Below are 24,696 nucleotides of genomic sequence, written 5' to 3'. Positions count from 1 at the left end.
ATTTAACATTATTTCACTAAATATCGACAGTAAAACTTATTAATTGACGTGCTACTAAATATCGACAGTAAATTTACTTCGAATATTTTCGTAAATATCGACAATAAACATATTATTTCACATTATTTCACTAAATATCGACAGTAAAACCTTTTACTTCACGTGCTACTAAATATCGACAGTAAATCAGAATGATTAATGTGTTTTTACTAAATATCGACATTAAATTTTACTTCCAATATTTTCGTAAATAACGACAGTAAACTTATTTATTATTTATCATTATTTCACTAAATATCGACAGTAAAACCGATTACTTCACGTGCTACTAAATATCGACAGTAAATCAGAATGATTAATGTGTTTTACTAAATATCGACAGTAAATTTTACTTCGAATATTTTCGTAAATATCAACAATAAAACATATTATTTAATATTATTTCAGTAAGTATCGACAGTAAAGCCGATTACTTCACGTGCTAGTAAAGATCGACAGTAAATCAGAATCATCCATGTGTTTTTACTAATATCGACAGTAAATTTTACTTCGAATATTTTCGTAAATCTCGACAATAAAACATATTTAACATTTCACTAAATATCGACAGTAAATTTTACTTCGAATATTTTCGTAAATATCAACAATAAAACATATTATTTAATATTATTTCAGTAAATATCGACAGTAAAGCCGATTACTTCACGTGCTACTAAAGATCGACAGTAAATCAGAATGATCCATGTGTTTTTACTAAATATCGACAGTAAATATTACTTCGAATGTTTTCGCAAATATCGATCATAAAACATATTATTTAACATTATTTCACTAAACATCGACAGTAAAACCAATTACTTCACGTGCTACCACATATCGACAGTAACTCAGAGTGATTAATGTGTTTTACTAAATATCGACAGGAAATTTTACTTCGAATATTTTCATAAATATCGACAATAAAACACATTATTTAATATTATTTCACTAAATATCGACAGTAAATCAGTGATGTATGTTTTTACTAAATATCGACAGTAAATATTACTTCCAATATTTAAATATTTATCGACAGTGAAGCATATTATTTAACAGTATTTCATAAATACCGACATCAAACCAATTTACTTCACATCTTACTGAATATGTACAGTAAATCTGAATAATTCAAGTTATTTTACTAAATATCGACAGTAAATTTTACTTCGAATATTTTCGTAAATATCGACAATAAAACATAATATTTAACATTATTTCACTAAATATCGACAGTAAATCGTATTAATTGACGTGCTACTAAATATCGACAGTAAATAAGATTGATTAATGTGTTTTTACTAAATATCGACAGTAAATTTACTTCGAATATTTTCGTAAATATCGACAATAAAACATATTATTTAACATTATTTCACTAAATATCGACAGTAAAACCAATTACTTCACGTGCTACCACATATCGACAGTAAATCAGAATGATTAATATGTTTTACTAAATATCGACAGTAAATATTACTTCCAATATTTAAATATATATCGACAGTGATGCGTATTTTTAACAGTATTTCATAAATACCGTCATTAAACCAGATTATTTCACATCTTACTGAGTATGTACAGTAAATCTGAACAATTCAAGTTATTTTACTAAAAATCGACAGTAAATTTTACTTCGAACATTTTCGTAAATATCGACAATGAAACATATTATAAGACATTGATTCACTAAATATCGACAGTAAAACCGATTACTTCACGTGCTACTAAATATCGACAGTAAATCAGAATGATTAATGTGTTTTTATTAAATATCGACAGTAAATTTTACTTAGATTTTTTTCCGTAAATATCGACAATAAAACATATTACTTAATATTATTGCTCTAAATATCGACAGTAAAACCGATTACGTCACGTGCTACTAAATATCGACAGTAAATCAGAATGATTAATGTGTTTTTGCTAAATGTCGCCCGTAAAATTTACTTCGAATATTTTCGTAAGTATCGACAATAAAACATTTTTAACATTATTTCAGTAAATATCGACAGTACAACCGATTACTTCACGTATTACTAAATATCGACAGTAAATCAGAATGATTAATGTGTTTTTACTAAATATCGACAGTAAATTTTACTTCGAATATTTTCGTAAACATCGACAATAAAACATATTATTTAATATTATTGCACTAAATATCGACAGTAAAACCGATTACGTCACGTGCTACTAAATATCGACAGTAAATCAGAATGATTAATATATTTTTACTAAATATAGACATTAAATTTTACTGGGAATATTTTCGTAAATATCGACAGAAAAATTTATTATTTATCATTATTTCACTAAATATCGACAGTAAAGCCGATTACTTCACGTGCTAGTAAAGATCGACAGTAAATCAGAATCATCCATGTGGTTTTGCTAAATATCGACAGTAAATTTTACTTCGAAAATTTTCGTAAATCTCGACAATAAAACATATTTAACATTTCACTAAATATCGACAGTAAATTTTACTTCGAACATTTTCGTAAATATCAACAATAAAACATATTATTTAATATTATTTCAGTAAATATCGACAGTAAAGCCGATTACTTCACGTGCTACTAAAGAACGACAGTAAATCAGAATGATCCATGTGTTTTTACTAAATATCGACAGTAAATATTACTTCGAATATTTTCGCAAATTTCGACCATAAAACATATTACTTAACATTATTTCACTAAAAATCAACAGTAAAACCAATTACTTCACGTGCTACCACATATCGATAGTAACTCAGAGTGATTAATGTGTTTTACTAAATACCGACAGTAAATTTTACTTCGAATATTTTCGTAAATATCGACAATAAAACATATTATTTAACATTATTTCACTAAATATCGACAGTAAATCAGAATGATTCATGTGTTTTACTAAATATCGACAGTAAATTTTACTTCGAATATTTTCGTAAATATCGACAATAAAACATAATATTCAACATTATTTCACTAAATATTGACAGTAAAACGTATTAATTGACGTGCTACTAAATATCGACAGTAAATAAGATTGATTAATGTGTTTTTACTAAATATCGACAGTAAATTTACTTCGAATATTTTCGGAAATATCGACAATAAAACATATTATTTAATATTATTTCAGTAAATCTCGACATTAAAGCCGATTACTTCACGTGCTACTAAAGATCGACAGTAAATCAGAATGATTAATGTGTTTTTACTAAATATCGACAGTAAATTTTACTTCGAATATTTTTGTAAATATCGACAGTAAAACTTATTATTTATCATTATTTCACTAAATATCGACAGTAAAACCGATTACTTCACGTGATACTAAATATCGACGGTAAAATCGATTACTTCACGTGCTACTAAATATCGACAGAAAATCAGAATGATTAATATGTTTTTACTAAATGTCGACAGTAAATTTTACTTCGAATATTTTCGGAAATATGGACAATAGAACATGTTAACATTGTTTCACTAAATATCGACAGTAAAACTGATTACTTCACGTGCTACTAAATATCGACAGTAAATCAGAATGATTAATATATTTTTACTAAATATCGACATTAAATTTTACTTCGAATATTTTCGTAAATATCAACAATAAAACATATTATGTAATATTATTTCAGTAAATATCGACAGTAAAGGCGATTACTTCACGTGCTACTAAAGATCGACGGTAAATCAGAATGATTAATGTGTTTTTACTAAATACCGACAGTAAATTTTACTTCGAATATTTTCGTAAATATCGACAGTAAAACTTATTATTTATCATTATTTCACTAAATAACGACAGTAAAACCGATTACTTCACGTGCTACTAAATATGGACAGTAAATCAGAGTGATTAATGTGTTTTTACTAAATATCGACAGTAAATTTTACTTCGAATTTTTTCGTAAATCTCGACAATAAAACATATTATTTAACATTATTTCACTAAATATCGGCAGTAAATCAGAATGATTCATGTGTTTTTACTAAATATCGACAGTAAATATTACTTCCAGTATTTAAATATATATCGGCAGTGATGCATATTATTTAACAGTATTTCATAAATACCGACATTAAACCAGATTATTTCACATCTTACTGAATATGTACAGTAAAACTGAATAATTCAAGTTAGTTTACTAAATATCGACAGTAAATTTTACTTCGAATATTTTCGTAAATATCGACAATAAAACATATTACTTAACATTATTTCACTAAGTATCGACTGTAAAACCGATTACTTCACGTGCTACTAATTATCGACAGTAAATATTACTTCCAATATTTAAATATATATCGACATTGAAGCACATTATTTAACATTATTTCACTAAATATGGACGATAAAGCAGATTGTGTTGCATCTTACTAGATATCGATAGTAAATCAGAATAATTCAAGGTATTTAACTGAGCACCGACAATAATTTTTACTTCCGACATTTGTGTAATTATCAACAATTAAGCATATTTTAAACATAATTTCACAAAATATGCACTGCCGGTAACTTACTTAATTTGCTATGCCTTCGAACGTGATAAGAGAATACTAATACAACGCTCAGCGTCCGTCAGTTTCTTGACTTGGTAATCTGTTGTTGGCAACAGCGAACAATTCACGTATAACATCATCTTGGCTAGTTCACAAACTAATCTAGTTAGCGTGCATCTGCATGCTAATGTTAAACGTTAGCCGTTAGTTGTGTAATGTGTTTGCTGATTACCTGTACCTGATTAGAATAATGAGTTGTCATAAATCTGGTCTACACAAAAGAAAGGAGGAGACAAGAGACGCATTATCTCATTATCTAAGAAAGGAGAAAGTACATTTTGATAGCTTTAGTTTTGTGTTGAAGAAGGCGAGAATTCGTGAGCAGATAGTGCAAAGTAATCTTCGGTCAAAGAAGCGAAGTTCGCAACGAAGGCGAAGTGCAGTAGACCTGGATCTACTACGTAATGGCTCTACTCCCATGCGTGAAGTGCAAGATAAGCGAGAATCAAATTATCGTTTCGAGTTAAGAAATAATACAGTGAAACGTGCCTTTAGCGGAACCTTCAGGGACCGGAGAACTGTCCATATCGGAAAATTTTCCCGGTCGTGTGAATTATGATTTAATATTCATGTATATTTACCTGTATTTAGCTGGACCTGTCTGACGGTGGAACGCAAGGTAATTTTGAGCTTCTTTTCTTCTTCTTCTTCTTCTTCTTCTTCTTCTTCTCCTTTTTAAGAAGCCGTCTCCATACGAATGTTGGTGATCCACGCAGCCAGCTCTGATCTAGACAATGAAAAATGAAAAGGTTCTTCTGATGCACATCTGTGCCACCTTCGAATGTCCTTTAGCCATAAATTTCCCCGTTTCGCTTGTATCTTTCCTTCAATAATTAGATTAATTAGCTATAATAATTGATGCCGCTCGCCCCTCATAACATGCCCTATGTATTGTGTTTTCCTTTGTTTTATAATAAGTAACCTTTTTTTTTTGGCTTCTTATCCCATGAAGGACCTCGACATTTCAAGTTTTCAGTATCAATTTTGCTACTATACTTATTCGGCGCTACAGTCTTTGAAGGACATGGGCCTTGTCGATCACTTACCTCCTCCAGTCGTCTCACGAAGCGGCCAGCCTTCTCCAGTTCTGTATTCCTAGTCTTCTCAAATCCGCCTCTATATCGTCCAGCCATCGTAATCTTGGTCGTCCCACAGAACGACTTCCCTCGGATTAACTAACTACATTTTCGGTTTTCGGAGACGCCGAGGTGCCGGAATTTTGTCCCTCAGGAGTTCTTTTACGTGCCCGTAAATCTACCGACACGAGACTGACATATTTGAGCACCTTCAAATACCACCGGACTGAGCCAGGATCGAACCTGCCATGTTGGGGTCAGAAGGCCAGCGCCTCAACCGCCTGAGCCACTCAGCCCGGCCTTATAGAGTTCATACAGCTCTTTGTTGGTCCTAATTCTCCAGCCACCCTTCACGTATACTGCACCATATATCTTCCTCAGCACTTTTCGTCCCCATGCATCCAAAGTATTTCTAATTTGTTGTGTAATTGTTCATGTTTCCGATCCATACATAACTACAGGTTTTATAATCGTTCTATACACTGTCAACTTGAGCGGCCTAATTTTGCTACTATAACGAAAGAAAACAACTATGTACATTTCCTTCCTGACCTTTTTCAGTGCCTGGAAATTTCGAATCGATTTACGATGGATAGCATTTGGCCAGGAAATGTGTGTCTCTGTGCTCGATGCTGTAATTTGGATCGGGCAAGCAGTCGCGAACAGTGTAATCATGATAATGTCAATGCAGAATATTATGTGGCCATTGATCTACAAGTTGAGACAGAGGTGGCGTTAGAAAACATCGCAGAGTTCGTCACCCATCACCTCCAGAAAAGAAAACAGAAATTGATAGCGATGTGATGACGAGAACGAAGAAGATGGTTTATGTAACGTGAAGTCCTACCGACATGCCCTGTCAGCCGTAAAGGACATTCAGTCTTTTTCACTAGCGAAAAATGGCACGAAATTGTTCGACATGATTTGCCACGCCCGCATTTTTAATTGAGAACCGTGCTACCAGAGATAGTTGTATCCAGCGTACAATTCTGGATTGCTGGAAGAAATAAATGACAATACTGTGCAGTATTACAATCGGTGTTATTTCTATAAAACATGGAATCTGTATTAAATAAGTATATAAACTGTACTACCGTACAACGTGAGGAGGTTCTAAACAAGAACATATTTGTGTTAGCGCTGATGAACTAGTGTACATAAGTGCGTGATTGTGGCATAATTATATCTACTACATCACCATTAACTAGTCATTACTGTCATGGACAGTATGCTCAAAAACCTGAAAAGCGAACAAGAAGAAGAACTACACACATTGGTGTTTTAGGTACAAACAACGCTGGACAAAATGGGTAGCAAGTTCAAACAGTATCAGATAAAAGTTAGTACAACAAAAACTGTTGTACTGAAAATGGGTAGGAAAGATACTGGCTGCCACATAAAGCTTGAAAGTGAAAACATTCAATGAGTACAGGTATTCAAATACCTTGAGAGTATGATTTCCAGCAGGGGTACCGCAGATAAAGAAAGAGTAAGCAGAGTGTCTAGCAGTTCCAACTTCTACAACCTCGTAAGATATCTACTTTGGGATAACAAAGTGTCCATGAGAACCAAGATGGCTCTGTATAAGTCATACTTTGTGTCCATTCTCACATACAGTCTAGAAACATGGACACTGAAAGAGAGAGAAGGTAGTTGCAAATATGTGAAATTGAAGTTTCTACGAACTACTCTCCAAAAATACGAAAGGACCATGTGAAGAACGATGACATCAGAATGGAAGTGGACTCCATATAAGAGAGACTAATGCCTATTGCTCACGGTAAAATGTTTCGTAAATTTTGTTGTACAATTAATTTTATAAAAATTTGGTGAAAACAAGTTGTGTTGCTCACGGTAAAATTATTTTATAAAATCCGTGGAAACATCAGGATGGCCATCTATGAACTTACTTCTGAACTACGATGAGTATGTGCTGCCATCTATCGATAAACTTTGAAACCAAGAATCAGCTGTGTTCAACTTACAATGTATTTGAGAGTATGGCTCCAACAAACAAAGCAAAACTTGCTGCTTTAGCGGCAATTATATGTTTTACAGTGGTAAAAAGGAAGACAAGAAATGCCAGGAAATGCTGGACTCGGGATTGGATCAAAAGAAGAGAAGAAGGTAGAGGAAAATTAGTTGAGGTTAGAAGACCAGTATTCATATAGGAATTCGGCGATTGTGTTTTTTGCCTCTCTTCTTGCATTTCTGTTGTGGTAAAGTGGCGTTTTAACTTCGCACAAACAAGGATATTTCTGGTATTCGTCAGTAAAACACTAACAGCTTCCTTAGTCCACCCGGGTCCTGCCAGTTTATAAAGAAGTGTTCGTTTACAATCGAGCTTCACAATCTTCTCACGACGTAGCGCCAGCATCATCGTGATGTCAGCTTCGCTGATTGGTTCGTTTCGTAAAATTAATTTTTCGGAATAGAACATGTCCTATTTTATGAAAAGTTTTATCAAAGGTTTTATAAAACTGACCGTTGACCGTGAGCAACAGAAATTTTATAAAATTAAATTATTGTACAATAAATTTGAAAGAAAATTTTACCGTGAGCAACAGGCATAATATGGTATGGACATGTAAAGTGAATGTCTGGCACAAGAATACCACATGCATGCTTAGAAAGAAGAGTTGAGGGAAGAAGTACCTAGAAAGAGATGGCTACACCAACAGAGAGAGGATGTGGAGAGAAGAAGAGGGAACTTAGAGTCAGTGGTGAGATAGACAGCGATGGCGAAGGCTCGTTCAACACCATCCTACCTGGCACGCTGGAGGGGTTGTACGATGATGATGATGATTATTATTGTATCTACTACAGCACAAAATTACGGAAATCTACTGCTGGATTATCTAACGGAGGTATGCACTTATAATTTATTTTACTTTTTAACCACCTTAATGGAACGGTATCCTGCATAAAGTGGAAAAAATTTCCGGTCCCTTGGGTTTCCGCTGAGGGTAGATTTTACTGTATTATACAATTTTAACCCTCCAGTGCTTCTAGTAGGTCTTCAGCTATTACGTTATGTGCAGCACCGTCTACAACTTTTTACATTGATATCGGGACATTAAAAACATTGCCGTTTTCTAATGAACTGATAGTTCTTCGTGGATCTAAACCACTCCCCAGAGAGTTCCAGTTTCCATGTGGCCTCAAGGGTAACGCATTTACTCGTCCTGTTTTGAATCGCACCTTGAAAAAAAGGCGAACGCGTGGCAAGGGACTGGCTGGTTTTTGGACTCCCGAGGCGAAGTTTTATTATGCTCCCTCTGCCATGTCTTCAGCAAGTTGCCTGTGGCTGCAAGGCCAGTAGTAAGTTCTCGCGAGGGCTCTTCGGGTAAAGTATATATTTCGAAGAGAGTAGTACGAAATTCTACTCATAATATCTTCTGTACTTACACACATAATCAACTCGTATACAGTATGTACAATCACTTCAAATAATACCACAGTTTAATATATACAGTCGCGAAGCTCTAATACGAGGAAGGTTCATCCACTTGACAGCTGGAGCGACACTAGCACCTCTAGCGGCGAGGTAGAGGCAACTTGCTAGCAGACAACAGGGAACGAATTACCACTACAGTCTAAAATGGTCACAACTTCTGAACCATTCATGCAAATAATGTCCTGACAAGGTTATTGTAATCCTTATGAAAGAGCGGAGGAAGTCAAACAGTTTATTTCGATGAGGAGTTCGAGGATAATATCGAAATATTTATTTCGTCTTAAGGAGTTATGTTTTTCTGCCGCGGACTGTAACATAAAATCGCTTGTAGAGGGCGACCGGTTCGAAATAGGCATATACCATCGCGGACTTTTTTGTAGAGGTTTTTATGCTCTACAATTCGTACGCTTACATTTGGGGTCTATCGTTGACGGTTCAGGCAGCGAAAGCCAAGAAAGCAAGGGACCGACCATGGTAGAGCGCTGGCCTTCTTCGCCCAACTTGGCAGGTTCGATGTCGGTCGGTCCGTCACTTGCTTTCTTGGCTTACGCTGCGTGAACCGTCAGCGATAGACCCCAAGTGTAAGCGTACGAATTGTACAGTAGAGCATAGAAACCTCTACAAAAAAGTCCGCGATGGTATATACCTATTTCGAACCGGTTGCCCTCTACAAGCGATTTTATGTTATAGTCCGCGGCAGAAAAACACAACTCCTTAAGATGAAATAAATATTTCGATATTATCCTCGAACTCCTCATCCAAATAAACTGTTTAGGCTAGCAAAACAACTAACAGGGAATCTGCCACCTGGCACAGGCCACTTGTAAATGTAATGTCAAGTGGAAGGACTGTGAATAGATTCTGTGAGAGGAGAACTGTTTGGCGAAATTTGACTGGAAGAAATAAATTCATAGGACATGTCTTGAGACACTCAGGTCTTACTCAGTTACTATTTGAGGAAATTGAATGGGAGAAGAACGCTATTTCTAGCCGAGTGCAGCCCTTGTAAGGCAGACCCTCCGATGAGGGTGGGCGGTATCTGCCATATGTAAGTAACTGCGTGTTATTGTGGTGGAGGATAGTGTGGTGTGTGAATTGCAGGGATGTTGGGGACAGCACAAACACCCAGCCCCCGGGCCTTTGGAATTAACCAATGAAGGTTAAAATCCCCGATCCGGCCGAGAATCGAACCCGGGACCCCCTAAACCGAAGGCCAGTACGCTGCCCATTCAGCCAACGAGTCGGACGACCAAGCTATGAATATGGCAAACAGATCAGAGAAGATGTATTATGCAGTAGTCACGTAGAAACGAAAAGGTTAGCACAAGACAGAGTACAATGCATCAGACTAGTCTATGGACCAATGAGACAAACTACAACACCCTTATGAGAAAGTGTTTTCAATTCTTGTGAGAAATATTCAAAGCCGATGTGATTTATTGACGTTACATGTCAACTGAACTCGTCACCGGCAGGTGTGACAGCTCAAGTTCCACATTAACGTGTATACAGTTTATGTCCTGTGCCGAACGCTGTGAGCAGTCGACCGAGTGACGACATAAATCTATCGCTCAATATCATGATCGATTTCTTTTGGACGTCACACATACCTGCTATTCTCTGTAGGGTTTCCTCGCAGACTTAACGGGATTGGAGTAATTAAGGAATTGCCTCCATACACTGCAGGTTTCTCTACGTATAGCTACGAAAAATAATCAAAGGTCGTACGCTTCCAAATCCACAATCATATATCAATGTCTCAGATATTTACTTGCACTTCTAATAATAATAATAATAATAATAATAATAATAATAATAATAATAATAATAATAATAATAATAATAATAATAATAATAATAATAATAAACATCGTTGCCCCCGATCAACAAACACGACTGAACTTACTTAGCTGTGTTCACTTTCTACTTTTCCCAAAATATCTTCCATCTTCTTGCTGAAATTGTTCTTGTGTTCTACTGTCCAGGTTGTCCGACTCGTTGGCTGAATGGTCAGCGTACTGGCCTTCGGTTCAGAGGGTCCCGGCTTCGATTCCCGGCCGGGTCGGGGATTTTAACCTTCATTGGTTAATTCCAATGGCCCGGGGACTGGGTGTTTTGTGCTGTCCCCAACATCCCTGCAACTCACACACCACACATAACACTATCCTCCACCACAATAACACGCAGTTACCTACACATGGCAGATGCCGCCCACCCTCATCGGAGGGTCTGCCTTACAAGGGCTGCACCCGGCTAGAAATAGCCACACGAAATTTTTAAACTGTCCAGGTTGAACCTTATACTGGGTTAATCTGCAAATTGGTGATTGTGGACTAATGTTCTTCTGCACAGTTTCGCCTGTGACGTTCATTACCTGGATATTTCTTTCAGTTTCAATTAACTGGTATTGTTCTTTTTAGTGAGAAGGCAAGGATGAGAATTATTTTGGTCAATCTATCACTGTCCATTCTGGGAATGTGACCGAAGAATTTAAATATCCGTTCCCTAAAATTATCAGAGATGTTTCCAGAAAGTCGATATAGCTCAAAAGGTTTCCTTTTCATCCAGATTCCCTTGACGTAAACTGGAGGCGAATATTTTCCTCAGAATTTTCCTTTCATGCTCCTTCAATTAGTGATCTACGTCGAATGGTCAAGGTTTCTGATGCGCAATCCTTCAGGTTATGATCACCATTATCAGACACTTTTAAATGAGGAGAACCTTAAAGAACTATGTGGATGTTTACTTTGAAATTAACACACTTATAGGAAGGGGAGTTAGGGATTAGAATAACATACCAACGAAGATGTTCCAATTTATTTGAAATCTTTTAAGAAAAGGCTAGGAAAACAACAGATAGGGAATCTGTCACTTGGGCGACTGCTCTAAATGCAGATCAGTATTGACTGATTGATTATCTCGCGATGAGATAGAAATGGCTATGTAAAAAAATGAAAACTCTAAAGCTCCAGGAGCTGATAATATCCCTATAAGAGCATGACAGTGTCTAAAAGGTGATTGCGGGCGAGTTGGCCGTGCGGTCAGGGGCACGCGGCTGTGAGCATGCATGCGGGAGATAGTGGGTTCGAATCCCGCTGTCGGCAGCCCTGAAGATGGTTTTCCGTGGTTTCCTATTTTCACACCAGGCAAATGCTGGGGCTGCGCCTTAATCAAGGCAACGACCGCTTCCTTCTAACTCCTAGGCCTTTCCTATCTCATCGTCGCCATAAGACCTATCTGTGTCGGTGCGACGTAAAGCATCTAGCAAAAAAAAGAAAAATGAATCCAGTGGTTTTCACGCCTCTTCAGCAAGATCCTGGAGAGTAAGAAGATCCCACAGGAAAGAAGAAAACGCACCATTGTCTCAATTTACAAGAACGGATAAGACACTGAGAAATGCAAACATTTACAGAGGGATGGAACTGTTAGCCACGATATGAAGCTTTGAGATAGGGTCGTCGGAATGACGCCAAGGGAAGAGACCAGCGTCATTGAAAAACAATTCCTATTTTATGTCTGAAAAGTCGACTGTAGATGTCTTTTTGTTCTAACGTCGCTGATGCAAATGTACTGACTCTACAGAAAATATCGTCATATGGTCTTCAAAGATCTAGAGAAGGTCTATGACGGAGTGCCACGAGATGTCCCTTGGTGGGCACTAAAGAAGAAAAGTGTCGTACACCTGTATATGAACATTATCCATGATATGCACAATGAAAGTCTGACACCTGTGAAAAGCTTATGTGGAACTAGAGATGAATTTGACGTTAGGGTTGGCCTGGATGAAGGAAAAGCTCTCAGCCCATATCTCTTTGTAATAGTAAAGTATTCAGTGACAAGTTACATCCAGGCTCTTTGCAGATAATAGAAGTCAGTTCTAGTAGTTTAAACAGTAAATGCACTGTAAAGAGAAACCAACTTGTTCCATTACTAATGGTGGCTTTTTGAGATAAATATCTCTTACGGCTTGGGCCATCCAAAAATTTATGTAACGTAACGCGACAAAATTTGTGACGGAAGTGTAACCTAGTAACCGTGCAGCCAGTGATGTGAAGTATTGTTACCTAGCAACCGTGCAGGCTGTGTCTTATGGCTAATTGGCATCTGAAATTAGCAGCCATTGATGGATGGCCATGACCGGATGACGTATTTATGATCAATTGATTTTCGCAAAGGGTAAATCGGTTTCTTTTTGTCCCATGAAACATCCTCCTATTCAATGACTACCACTTTCATTTAGCTAGAATGGCAGAAACAAGCTACTTAACTACGGGACGGATAGTATTGTAATTTCGTATTCATAGTCTTCTCATTTTCATTCCATACTTTATCACATCCGTTCGCAGACTTTCGTGTCCTGGTAGCGTTGCGTGTTGTATAATGGAGAGCTCGAGGGCTCTACGTTTGTCACCGGCATTTCTGGCGCTGCCAGCATCTCAGCTATGTAAAGACAGCTCACACAGCAACTTGTAGAGAAAGAAAATATCAGCCATACTTGTAGAGAAAGAAAATATCAGCCATGCAGTGTTCCTGATACAATATTTTACAACTTTTAACATGGATATGTTTTTTGGATGCCTTTGCTGGCAGGACCTAGTGTTTACAGTGCATTTAGTCTTCTGGTATAGGCTAGAGCAATTTTGTTACTTTCATAGATCTGTCTCTGTCTTATCCTTGGCTTTGACATTATGAAAGTGACTGAGGTATGAGCGATGCCAGTAATGCCAATCCTTATGCAGCCAGTCCCTGCTATATATGTTGTGAAAATGTTGCTCATAGGGTCGGTTGGTGCATGAATTTCAGTGGGCTTGGCAGACATATTATGTAATAGCAATTCTGGCTCGGTGAGGAAAGCAACGGGAAACTAGCTCACTCCTCATTTCCCTAGTACGCCTCTTCAGTGATGCCTAGGCCATCTATGACAGCTAATGGCAGAGCTGTTGAGGATCCCCCCAGCGGAATCGCTGACGGACTGAACATACATACATACATACATACATCCATGTTTTTTGGACTGGGTTCTATCTGGATTTAGCATCATCAATTTCTGGACACCGTTGTAACCATGACAACCAGTCTCGTCATGTCTGTATACTAGGTCAGCAGCGTTATTTATACGTTGCTATAAGAACGTAAGCTATTAGTTACATGTTATACCTCGCTGTCTCCTCGTCTAAGTCCAAAAATATATCCATGATTTTATACTTTTCCATGTACCGTAAGAAAGTGTACGAGTGGTTGGTTGTTTGTTTCGGGAGAATCCTAGAAATAATTAACTAAACCTTGGGGAACCTTGTGGAACTCTGGCTAGTCGACGCATATTTTCACTTCACACAAAATATCAATCTGTTGACTGTAGACGATCCAACGATTCACATATGTTCAGTAACATTTTCGAACAGTATTTGTTTAATACCCTTCACTGAACAGCAGTCATCTTAATTTTACAACTTATAAAAACGTTATTAACAGAAGCAGCATTTTTATATTTACACACAAGCATTTCAAATAATAGTACATTATGCAGCAAGCCTATAATGGCAATAATTAAGCATTATAGGCGAGTTGCATACGACTGTTTAAGCTCGACGATAATTATAGCTCTATTTTTTAAATATTCATAAATTTCTGTCGAGATGTCGCTTGGCAGTTGAGTTTACTGAACAGAGCGCAGAGCACATGTGCTGGGTTATTGATTTCCGTGAGTGGATCAGAGACCTTGACAATGTCATGTGTTTTCAAAGCTTTGATAGAAGGTTATCAAAACCTAGCTTTATATCAAATACAAATTGTTTGGTGTACAGTTGGTGAAGTGAATTTGCGGGAATATTCCGTGTGGTTGTGGAATATTGGAAGTAGAGGGTGCATTAATGTTAATTAGAGTGTCCGACATGTTTGATTTTGGAAACAAGTGCGAAGCTAGTGCGTTGAGCGCAGGTGCGATGCTATCCTTACCTAATTGGTCAAACAACTGTATCATAATGAAAATCTGTTTGGTGGAGGAGAACCTGTATCATAATAAAACTTGAACTATAATGAGCCTTATTAAGATTCAGTTTTCTGGCATATAATATTTATATTTCGGCATGGTTGAGCATAAAGATTAATATTAATATTAATACTGCCTCTGAAAAGTATTTGTTTTAAAGCTTAACTCTCAATTAAAGAGGTAAATAATTCTTCAAACAAATAATTATAACAACACAGAGTTCAATATTATGTTTAGGTTTATCCTGTTGAAATATATCTAGTTTATTCCACTATGGTGGTTTTATTTGAGGTAGATAACCTTGGTGATTTTTCCACCCGTTTAATCGCTTTCAGATGGTTAAGTAATGCCCGCAGCGGTTGTACCAGAACACATGCCCTGGGAGAGAAGAGAAAGTTTATCATGCTCTATCTAAATTCGAACTATCCAATTTGGTGAACTCTGGCGCCCAATTGCGGACATTTTAGATTATTATAATTACTTTATTCATTTCACGTAAAGTAGAATCAGTAGTATTATAAATGGAAACAAAAGGGGTTGCAATTATTGTTACAACAATTCTTCCGTATATATTTTGGGTCTAAGCTGCGGAAGAAAGGAAAGAGCTCGTATAGCAGTTTCTTCCTTGATTTATTTTACTAAAACCGTCACTACTCGGCTCCGCTTTGTAAGAGATGAATGTTAAATACAATGGTTAAACCCGCATCAAAATTCCTTTGATGTTTCTTAAAATTAGCCTGCACAAACACAGACAGATTCCAACTGGAGACACTATTATGTTCAGACGGATACCCTTGGTATGTCACTAAGAAGTGAACTTATATGACTGTCAACCTCCTGAGGTCAATTTTGAGGTCAAAAGTACAAATTTCAAAATAAGAGGCACTTAACTGGTGTGCGACCCAGCGCTTTTCATTTTTACGGGAGCGTCAAGAATGTGGAAATGGCGAATCTCTTTATTGAGTTCTTGATCTCATCAAAGGGAGATGGTAGTTCGTAAATCTACAATATGTATGTACAATGCTCTTTGCCTTGCTGCATTATTAATGAATCTGAAATTGAAAGGTTAATCAATACGCATTTTTTTAAATGTTTGTATATATTTCATTTTTTCTAATAAAATACACCAGGAAAATGTTATATTGACATTAAATATTGAAAACAAAAAGCGATAATTTGTGTTTAAATCAGTCAAACAAGCAGTGAAATGTTTGTATTTTTATGCCATGTTGTTTTTGAGAAAAAATACTTTTGTATTACAATACGTTGTTTTGAAATAATTTATCCTCATTTCACTGACCTCATAGCAAATGATGCACTTTACAAAATTACGAACAAGAACTTGCTGCGGGTCAGTATTAAGTACAATGTTCCGATACAACGATCGTTAACTGGTGTTATGCAGTCTCAAACACTATTTACACACATATCAGCATTAGAGGGCTTTCGTTTTGGGACAACACAAACATTTACACTTTGAGAACATAACCTGTCCCTATTATCACTGTGATGTGTGCACTGGTTTCCGCTATCGCTATTATCACCTACACTGGTTTCTGAATATCTTACATCATGCTATCTACAGTAATTACATACATAATCTCTTTCTCCCAGGCCCTCCTACGCACTTAGCATAAACTCTATTTTGAAGAGGCATTCTGACCGCACAAAGTCAACAATGCACACTCAACCCCACGAAAATTGGTCGGCACAGAAATATTTTATTTTATACATTCTCCAAACGCGACGATATGAATGCCCGGTGGCCTAAGAGATGATACTCGAACCCTAACACTTACACAGTATGTTCATCCTATCTCAAACAAGGGGATTTTAAAAGAAAGTAATCTTCTGCGACGGCTATAGTTTATGTACGACTGAGTCCATATGCACTCGGATAAATAACGACAAGACGGCGGTAAAAGAAATGAAAAACGTATTATTTAAACAGGGCTACAAAATCGATAAACAATATTCTAAAGAAGAGTATTCCAAGAAAGAAATTGGGGTATAGCAACGAATGTTAGACGATATTTAACTAGGTCTTTTAAGCCTCTCAATGGGACTTTCAAGCTAAGAACAGAGGCCTCCGAAACGCAACCAGCGGATGTTCATAAAGAGAAATGTGACGCCTATGAACTCACAGTTCCATACTACAAAACAAAATTTAAATTAATATCTATAGAAGTAGTGGGTCTTATGGTTGGAGCTAGTGGTACAATAACATCCAATTTCGCACAGTAATATGAGCTGCTTAGGCTCTGGTGGCTATTGAGTTCTGTTGGTATTTTGAGAAATAATTCTGTATAAGTGTTATGAATGACATATAGAAATAGCATTTAACATCTGATTTTAAGGGAACCTGGAAGTGTGAAAAGATAGAAAAATGCAACTTCCGATATTTTATTACATATCTCAGAAACTAAAAGAGGTATTTCCTTGAATATTCTTTTGGTATATTCAGAATACATTCAGAATTATTTGTTCATCTATGTGTATACTAGATCAGTAGCGTTATCTATACGTTGCTATTATTTGGGTAGAATATGAAGCTTCTATGTTGAATATTTTGTGTCACAAAAACATAAATATAATATTTTTTAAACATATTGTTAAAAATTCCCTCACCTGATGTAACTTTTTCTGAGAAAATACTCAAATCAGACCCAAGAAACTTTGCATGCATAATATTTAAACCTTTCTTGAGCTGCTGAAGTAAAATAATTATCCTACTAATCATTCTTGGAAATGTTCTCGGCAGGAGAGGTCGTGGACGAGTTCCCACTCGGCCGAACATCATCAAGATGGGTTGAAAATATTTAGTGCAGTACGTCTGGCCGAAGACCGCAAGAGTTTGAAACAAATGAACAATAGCCTCCTCGGAGATCACTATGCTCACAATTTTGTGTGTGTGTGTGTGTGTGTGTGTGTGTGTGTGTGTGTGTGTGTGTGTGTGTGTGTGTGTGTGTGTGTGTGTGTGTGTGTGTGTGTGTGTGAGAGAGAGAGAGAGTGTACATAGGTGTGAAAATTATTAGACTCAACACATATTTTAAAATATTTCCTTTCCATAAAAATATTTTTGTGCTGCAGCGGAGTTCTTTTGCATGTTACTTCTTGTCTGTTTAAAACGAATTATAGAAGAAAAATTATATTTTCTCTCATTTACAACAGTGACGGTGTTATAGTCCATAGACTCCTCTTTCAATATTAAATTCCACTGTTCAGGATTTCTAATTTCTATTTTGAGTGTAATTAGCTAAAATCGAATAACAAAGTAGTTTTGTGATATTTTGCTTTACTTGAGCGCTGGTATAATTCGCTCTGCTTTGTATCATTTGCTATCCAAACTCTTGCAAAATGGTTTAGGATTAGCAACAGACCAAACAGAAATATTTAATCTCAACATACTTTTAAAAATATAGGAATAATACAGTATTTCGCAAAGTTTAGTAAGTTGGATGAATATTTGACTGAAAGACAGGGAGTTCCATGGAACATATTAGAAAGACAAGTGAGGGCGAAAACTAAAACTGAAACAAACTATGTTTGAGTCTAACAATTTTCACACCTCTGTAGTAATAGATTAATTAATGTATTAAAGAAAATCAAATCAATCACTATCAAACGGAATTCATCGTATAAGATCTATGATTGCTGAAGCCCTAGACGGAAAGCATTATACAGTCTACGAGGAGGTACATGAATTGTCTTAGGCTAAGTCAAGCCGCCGGTTTGACATGATAGCTATACCACTGAGCTCAAGTAAAGCGTTCATAATAGACCCCATAATTAGAACCGAGGCATCATCCACTCAACCACATGATGTACACAAGGAAAAATGTGATATATATGAACCTACAATTCCATATTGCGCTGAGAAATATCATCTGGACTCCATAGATGTTTTAGGATTGATGATAGGAGCAAGAGGCACTATTACTCACTCAGTTCATAACTTTTGTAAGAAATATAATTTGGATAACTAAAAACAATGAGTTATCAGCCCTGAAAGGATCGTTAACAATAGTCCTTTATACTCCTAGCTATATCTTTGTACTATAAGGAATTCCTCATGGATTTCAAAATTATTGATTGATACGATTTTTATTAAGTAATAAGTAGGCTTTAATATGGTATACCGATCATTTATAGACACATTTTATACAACCCTTGTAGTTATTAATTAACTTTTCATGTAAGCGTTGTCTTTTTTTTAGCAGCCACCAAATGGAGGAAGCAGAAATAAATGAATTTGTCTCTCTCAAATAATGGACAGCAATAAATGAGTGCCAGTTTCGGGTAATCCGGAACTTCGGGGTGGGAGTATTCTATTCTATTTTCAACCTCGAGAACTTGAGAGTCTTGTTTTAAGACGAAAACTTGTTGCCTCAAAGAATTCGGACCTCCTCATCAACTTAGGCGAGGTCCTTCCTATGTATTATCCTGTGACTAGACAGGTCTTTTTTTTTTTTTTTTTTGCTAGGGGCTTTACGTCGCATCGACACAGATAGGTCTTATGGCGACGATGGGATAGGAAAGTTGGAAGGAAGCGGCCGTGGCCTTAATTAAGGTACAGACCCAGCATTTGCCTGGTATGAAAATGGGAAACCACGGAAAACCATTTTCTGGGCTGCCGATAGTGGGATTCGAACTTACTATCTCCCGGATACAAGCTCACAGCCGCGCGCCTCTACGCGCACGGCCAACTCGACTAGACAGTGGTCTCGAGAGGAATGTGAAGGTTCTTACCTGGAACTTGCGGATGCTGTCGAGCTGTTCCTTGGTTGGCTCTCTCTCCGTGTTGTTGTTATTGTTGTTGTTGATGACCGTTCTGGCAGGCACCTGTGGTGCGGGCGCCCTGTTCACCAGCCGGCCGTCTCTCTCGATACGGAGATGGTCCCGTGGGGGCGGTACGGGTTTCGGGGCGGTCACCGAGCCGTTCAGACCAGGGGGTGATGTTGTCGTGGTCGGTAACCTGGTCTGCGGTCGGGGTGGTGGGTAGCGGGGCGGCGTCTTGCTCCGGGCAATGAACGAGTCCGGTACATCGACGGCCATCTCCCGGTGTGGACCATTGTCTAACGTCATCATCATCATGTCATCGTCCGGCACGGGCTTGTCCTGGGCGCCGCCCGCCTCCACCACTACGATATTGCTGCCGCTCCGCCGTCTCGGCCTGGAAACAAACATCACTAATCAAGAACATTGCCTCCTACTGTTAGAAACACAATAAAATACACTGAGGCCCGGTTTTTTCAACCAATGTTAAATGTTAAACACTGCTGTTAAATAGACTTAACACACAACTTAACAAAATTGTTAACACTAACAAATTGTTAATACTTGTGTTATGACATGACACCAGCCCTGTGTTAAACCTCTTGAGAGCTGTTAAAATGTCACAATGACAGCATCTATACTGGGAGTCAACTGAACTCCTAAGCGGACCCTTTGATGTTATACTGTCGTGTCCGCCCCAGTTTGGGGCTCAGGACTATCACTCTTCCGAGGATCGAACCTGTGTTCAGGAACGTAGGAAGAATAATGTCACTGAGACGTGTGCTAATATTAAAAGGGGAAAATAAGAGTAAATATTTATATCTAGATGATGGCAGTGAAGCCAAAGTAATAAGAATAATATTAAGAAGAGATTTCAAGGTAAAATAAGAAACATAAGGGTCTTGAATTTGGAAGGCATGCTCTTGCCTCTCCGTCCATTCGTACGGTACTTCTTTCTTAAGTAGCTCATACAGTGGTTTCGCTATCTTACTGTAGTTTGGAATTAACCTACAATAATAGCCTGACAAGCCTAAAAATCCTTTCAGCTGTTTCGTGGTGGTAGGCTGAGGATATTCTCTTACTGCCTGAACCTTTCGGTCATCGGGCTGAACACCGTCCTTAGTAATCACATGTCCTAAGAATGCTACTTCCATTGTTAGAAATTCACACTTATCTGGACCTAATTTGAGAATACATATTATATAAAAGCCGTTTACATTACCCGCCAGATTCAGAACGAGAACCGGGATGGAGAAAGAGAACGCAGGGAAGTGTTGACACGCGGAAGGATATTTCCCTCAGTTCTTCACTTGACTACTGGTATAACATCGAAGGGACCGCTTAGGACTTGAGCTGACGCCGACTGTAGAAGAAGTAAGTTTAAGAAGGCAAAAGATAACCCATACTAAGAAGAAATGTCTTTTTAGAGTTGTCAGAAGAAAGTTTCCTACAAAAATGGGTACCTAATTACTAAATCCATAGTGTACAAGATAATAGAAGAAATTGAAAATAGCTTAGAGTTTCCCCACATATTGCAATTTATGTCTCCAGTGCAGGAGTAGTTTATAGATATTATGCTTCATACTCTTCATGTAATTGTGAGCGACTACGCTCATGAGTGTAAGACAAGACAGTTTAGAATTGTGCAAAGAATTTCCGCTGCATTAGCAAGATATTGCATTACTTTTCCCGCAGTAAAACAGTATCCGAAAATCATCCAAGAAGTATATCAATATAACATTTTCCCGGTGCTGTACGAGCCTTGGACTGCGCTCATATAAGAGTATTGAATGTTGTTATATAACCGTTCATTCCTTTATTTTTAAGCACACCGACATACTTTCAAATTAAAGATATTGTAACGTTCGTCTCGTATTCATTATTATAATAAATAATAACGCTTTTGTTGCCTCTTATTGCACAGGTTTACGTCTTCGAAGTCTCCGTTAACCAAATCTTATACTAATGTCAACCATGTGTGATCAAATACAATTCCAATACTCCGCTCTGGGCGGTTTATATAGGGTCTAAAGAAACAAAAGACTCACTGCCAAACGCGTTCAGAAATCTTATGGAAACGTGTTAATTTGTCTTTAACAATTGTTTCGTAACAAATGTTGAAAATGTGTTCCTGAAACAGGAGACTTTTAACCGAAGTGTTAAGTTAATAACAATTGTTAGTTAACATGTAGTAAGTAAAATGTAACATTGAGTTGAAACTGGGCGTGAGTAGTCTTACGGGTACACTGTACTCGTTAGCGACCGGGACTGCAAGCGACAATGATGGTAGAAGAGCGGGACGTATTTCTCCTCACCGCACGAATAAGCTGTGTTCTTTTGTCTTGTTCTCCAATAGCAGTGATGCAGACATCATGTTGCCATTCGTATGTTTACTCCACGTGGAGTGAACGTTGCAATGTTTAAGGAGTTTATAGCGGTGTTCGCAACAAGTTTTGCTTGTTCTTCATCGTGTTCATTGAGATTTCTGCAGCAGCATATTGACGTCCGTATGTTTACTCCACGTGGAGTGAACAACTTCTGCTTGTACTTCATCGAGTACATCGAGGTTTCTCCAGCAGCAAATTGACGTTTGCATGTCTACTCGACGTGGAGTGAACGTTGCAATATTTCAGGAGTTTATAGCGGTGTTCGCAACAAATTCTGCTTGTTCATCGTGTTCATTGAGATTTCCGCAGCAGCACACTGACGTTTATATGTTTACTCCACGTGGAGTGAACGTTGCAATATTTCAGGAGTTTATAGCGGTGTTCGCAACAAATTCTGCTTGTTCATCGTGTTCATTGAGATTTCCGCAGCAGCACACTGACGTTTGTATGTCTACTCCACGTGGAGTGAACGTTGCAATGTTTAAGGAGTTTATAGCGGTGTTGGCAACAATTTCTGCTTGTTCTTCATCGTGTTCATTGAGATTTCTGCAGCAGCACACTGACGTTTGTATGTCTACTCCACGTGGAGTGAACGTTGCAATGTTTAAGGAGTTTATAGCGGTGTTGGCAACAATTTCTGCTTGTTCTTCATCGTGTTCATTGGGGTTTCTGCAGCAGCATACTGACGTTTGTATGTCTACTCGACGTGGAGTGAACGTTGCAATATTTCAGGAGTTTATAGCGGTGTTCGCAACAACTTCTCCTTGTACTTCATCGAGTCCATCGAGGTTTCTCCAGCAGCATATTGACGTTTGTATGTCTACTCCACGTGGAGTGAACGTTGCAATATTTCAGGAGTTTATAGCGGTGTTCGCAACAACTGCGTCCAAGGCGTCCATTTAGATTTCTGGTTAACAATCACATGATTCCATGAAGATACAATGACAAATGGCAACAACTCATTTTTTCGAACTCTGTAGGAGACGCGAACCTGGGTTGCTTGACGTGCCGCCCGTTAACGAGGATAATGCGCGAATAATAACCATCAAACAGAAGTTCTGCAATAGCGATGTGAGAACGGCGGACTTCAACATCCTCACCTTACCAAGTATGCTCAATGTGCTGTTACCTTCAGCTCAGGAGTTTCCTTATAAACGAATCACTATCGGTGAGGCCATTTTCGGGATATATAACTTTCTTCAAAGGTGATGAGTAGAGCCCGGATTATATGCAATTACATATTCCGCTCCCATATATGTAGGCATAAGTAAAGCTAAAATGTCGGCGAATCACACTAAAAGGACCATTATTCCAGGAGTTTAAAGTTGCATATTTTTACATATTTTGATGCATAATAAATATTTTGATAAATATAACATATTTTAAATAATTTTGAAAGATATAGTGCATTTGAAATAAAACAATTCTTCTTTCGCTAATTTTACATCGATTTACATTTATTAATTAAACACTTGAAAATAGTTTTAAAGCCTATACGTCTCTAACATCTTGTAAAAAAGGAAGTTTTTCATAGCTTTCGATTCTTATCACGCCGAGCGAGTTGACCATGTTGTTAGGTGCAACCAGTTGTCAGCCGGGAGAGTGGGTTCGAACCCCACTGTCGGCAGCCCTGAAGATAGTTTTGTGATTTCCCATTTTCACATCAGTCAAATGCTCGGGTTATACCTACATTATGGTCACAGTCGTTTCCTTCCCACTCCTAGCCCTTTCCCATCCCTTAGCTCTGTTGACGATGCAGGTCTCGGTGTCTCGAGCTGTGTGTATCAATCTTCCCTCGCCTTCTCTTTTGTATCCAAGCATTTTTGAGTTTCAAGTTGCTGGCTGTTGGGTTCTTGGATGTGAACTTCTGCGAATTGGTCTGAATGTGATTCGTGTAGTAGCCAGGGGGTCAATATTAATTTATACAAGGTCGCTTTGAGTGTCAACCAATAATTTGGTTTGTCGAGTTCCGTTAATGATGACTACCTAAGGAGAAACCAGCATGCGAGGTTAGGTATGATACAGGAGAAGTACCATTTGATTTTAGACAAAAGTTGTTACACCTAATACAAACGAAGCACGTACTGACAAGTGTGAAAACTACCGCACCAATTTAGCATTTCACGGTTGCAAAATTTTAGCACGAATTATTTGTAGAAGAATGGAAAGACAAGTTGAAGCTTAGCTGGGGGCAGATCAGTTTGACTTCAGAAGAAATGTAGGAACACGTGAAGCAATTCTGACATCACGTTTGATCTTAGAGGGTCGAATTAAGAAGGACAAGCCCACGTACATGGCATTCGTAGATCTAGAAAAGTAATTCGATAATGTTGAGTGGATCTAGCTATTTGATGATCGGGATAAGATACCGAGAAAGAATAAGTATGTACAATCTGTAGAAAAATCAGTCTGC

The 24,696-nt window shown here is 37.5% G+C and overlaps 1 protein-coding gene across 5 annotated transcripts in view; it reads right to left on the bottom strand.

Annotated features, from left to right (window-relative positions):
- Positions 1-24,696, bottom strand: part of sdt (stardust) — an 851,212-nt gene that overhangs the window by 143,934 nt on the left and 682,582 nt on the right. For all 5 annotated transcript variants that reach the window (XM_067155496.2, XM_067155497.2, XM_067155493.2 and 2 more), the window contains one exon: positions 19,870-20,293. In XM_067155496.2, the coding sequence (XP_067011597.2) occupies positions 19,870-20,293 (424 nt within the window). The remainder of the gene's footprint in view (positions 1-19,869; positions 20,294-24,696) is intronic.

Source organism: Anabrus simplex, chromosome 11 (genome assembly GCF_040414725.1).
Source record: "Anabrus simplex isolate iqAnaSimp1 chromosome 11, ASM4041472v1, whole genome shotgun sequence".
Lineage (NCBI taxonomy): Eukaryota > Metazoa > Arthropoda > Insecta > Orthoptera > Tettigoniidae > Anabrus > Anabrus simplex.
This window is presented reverse-complemented; position numbering and strand designations above follow the sequence as displayed.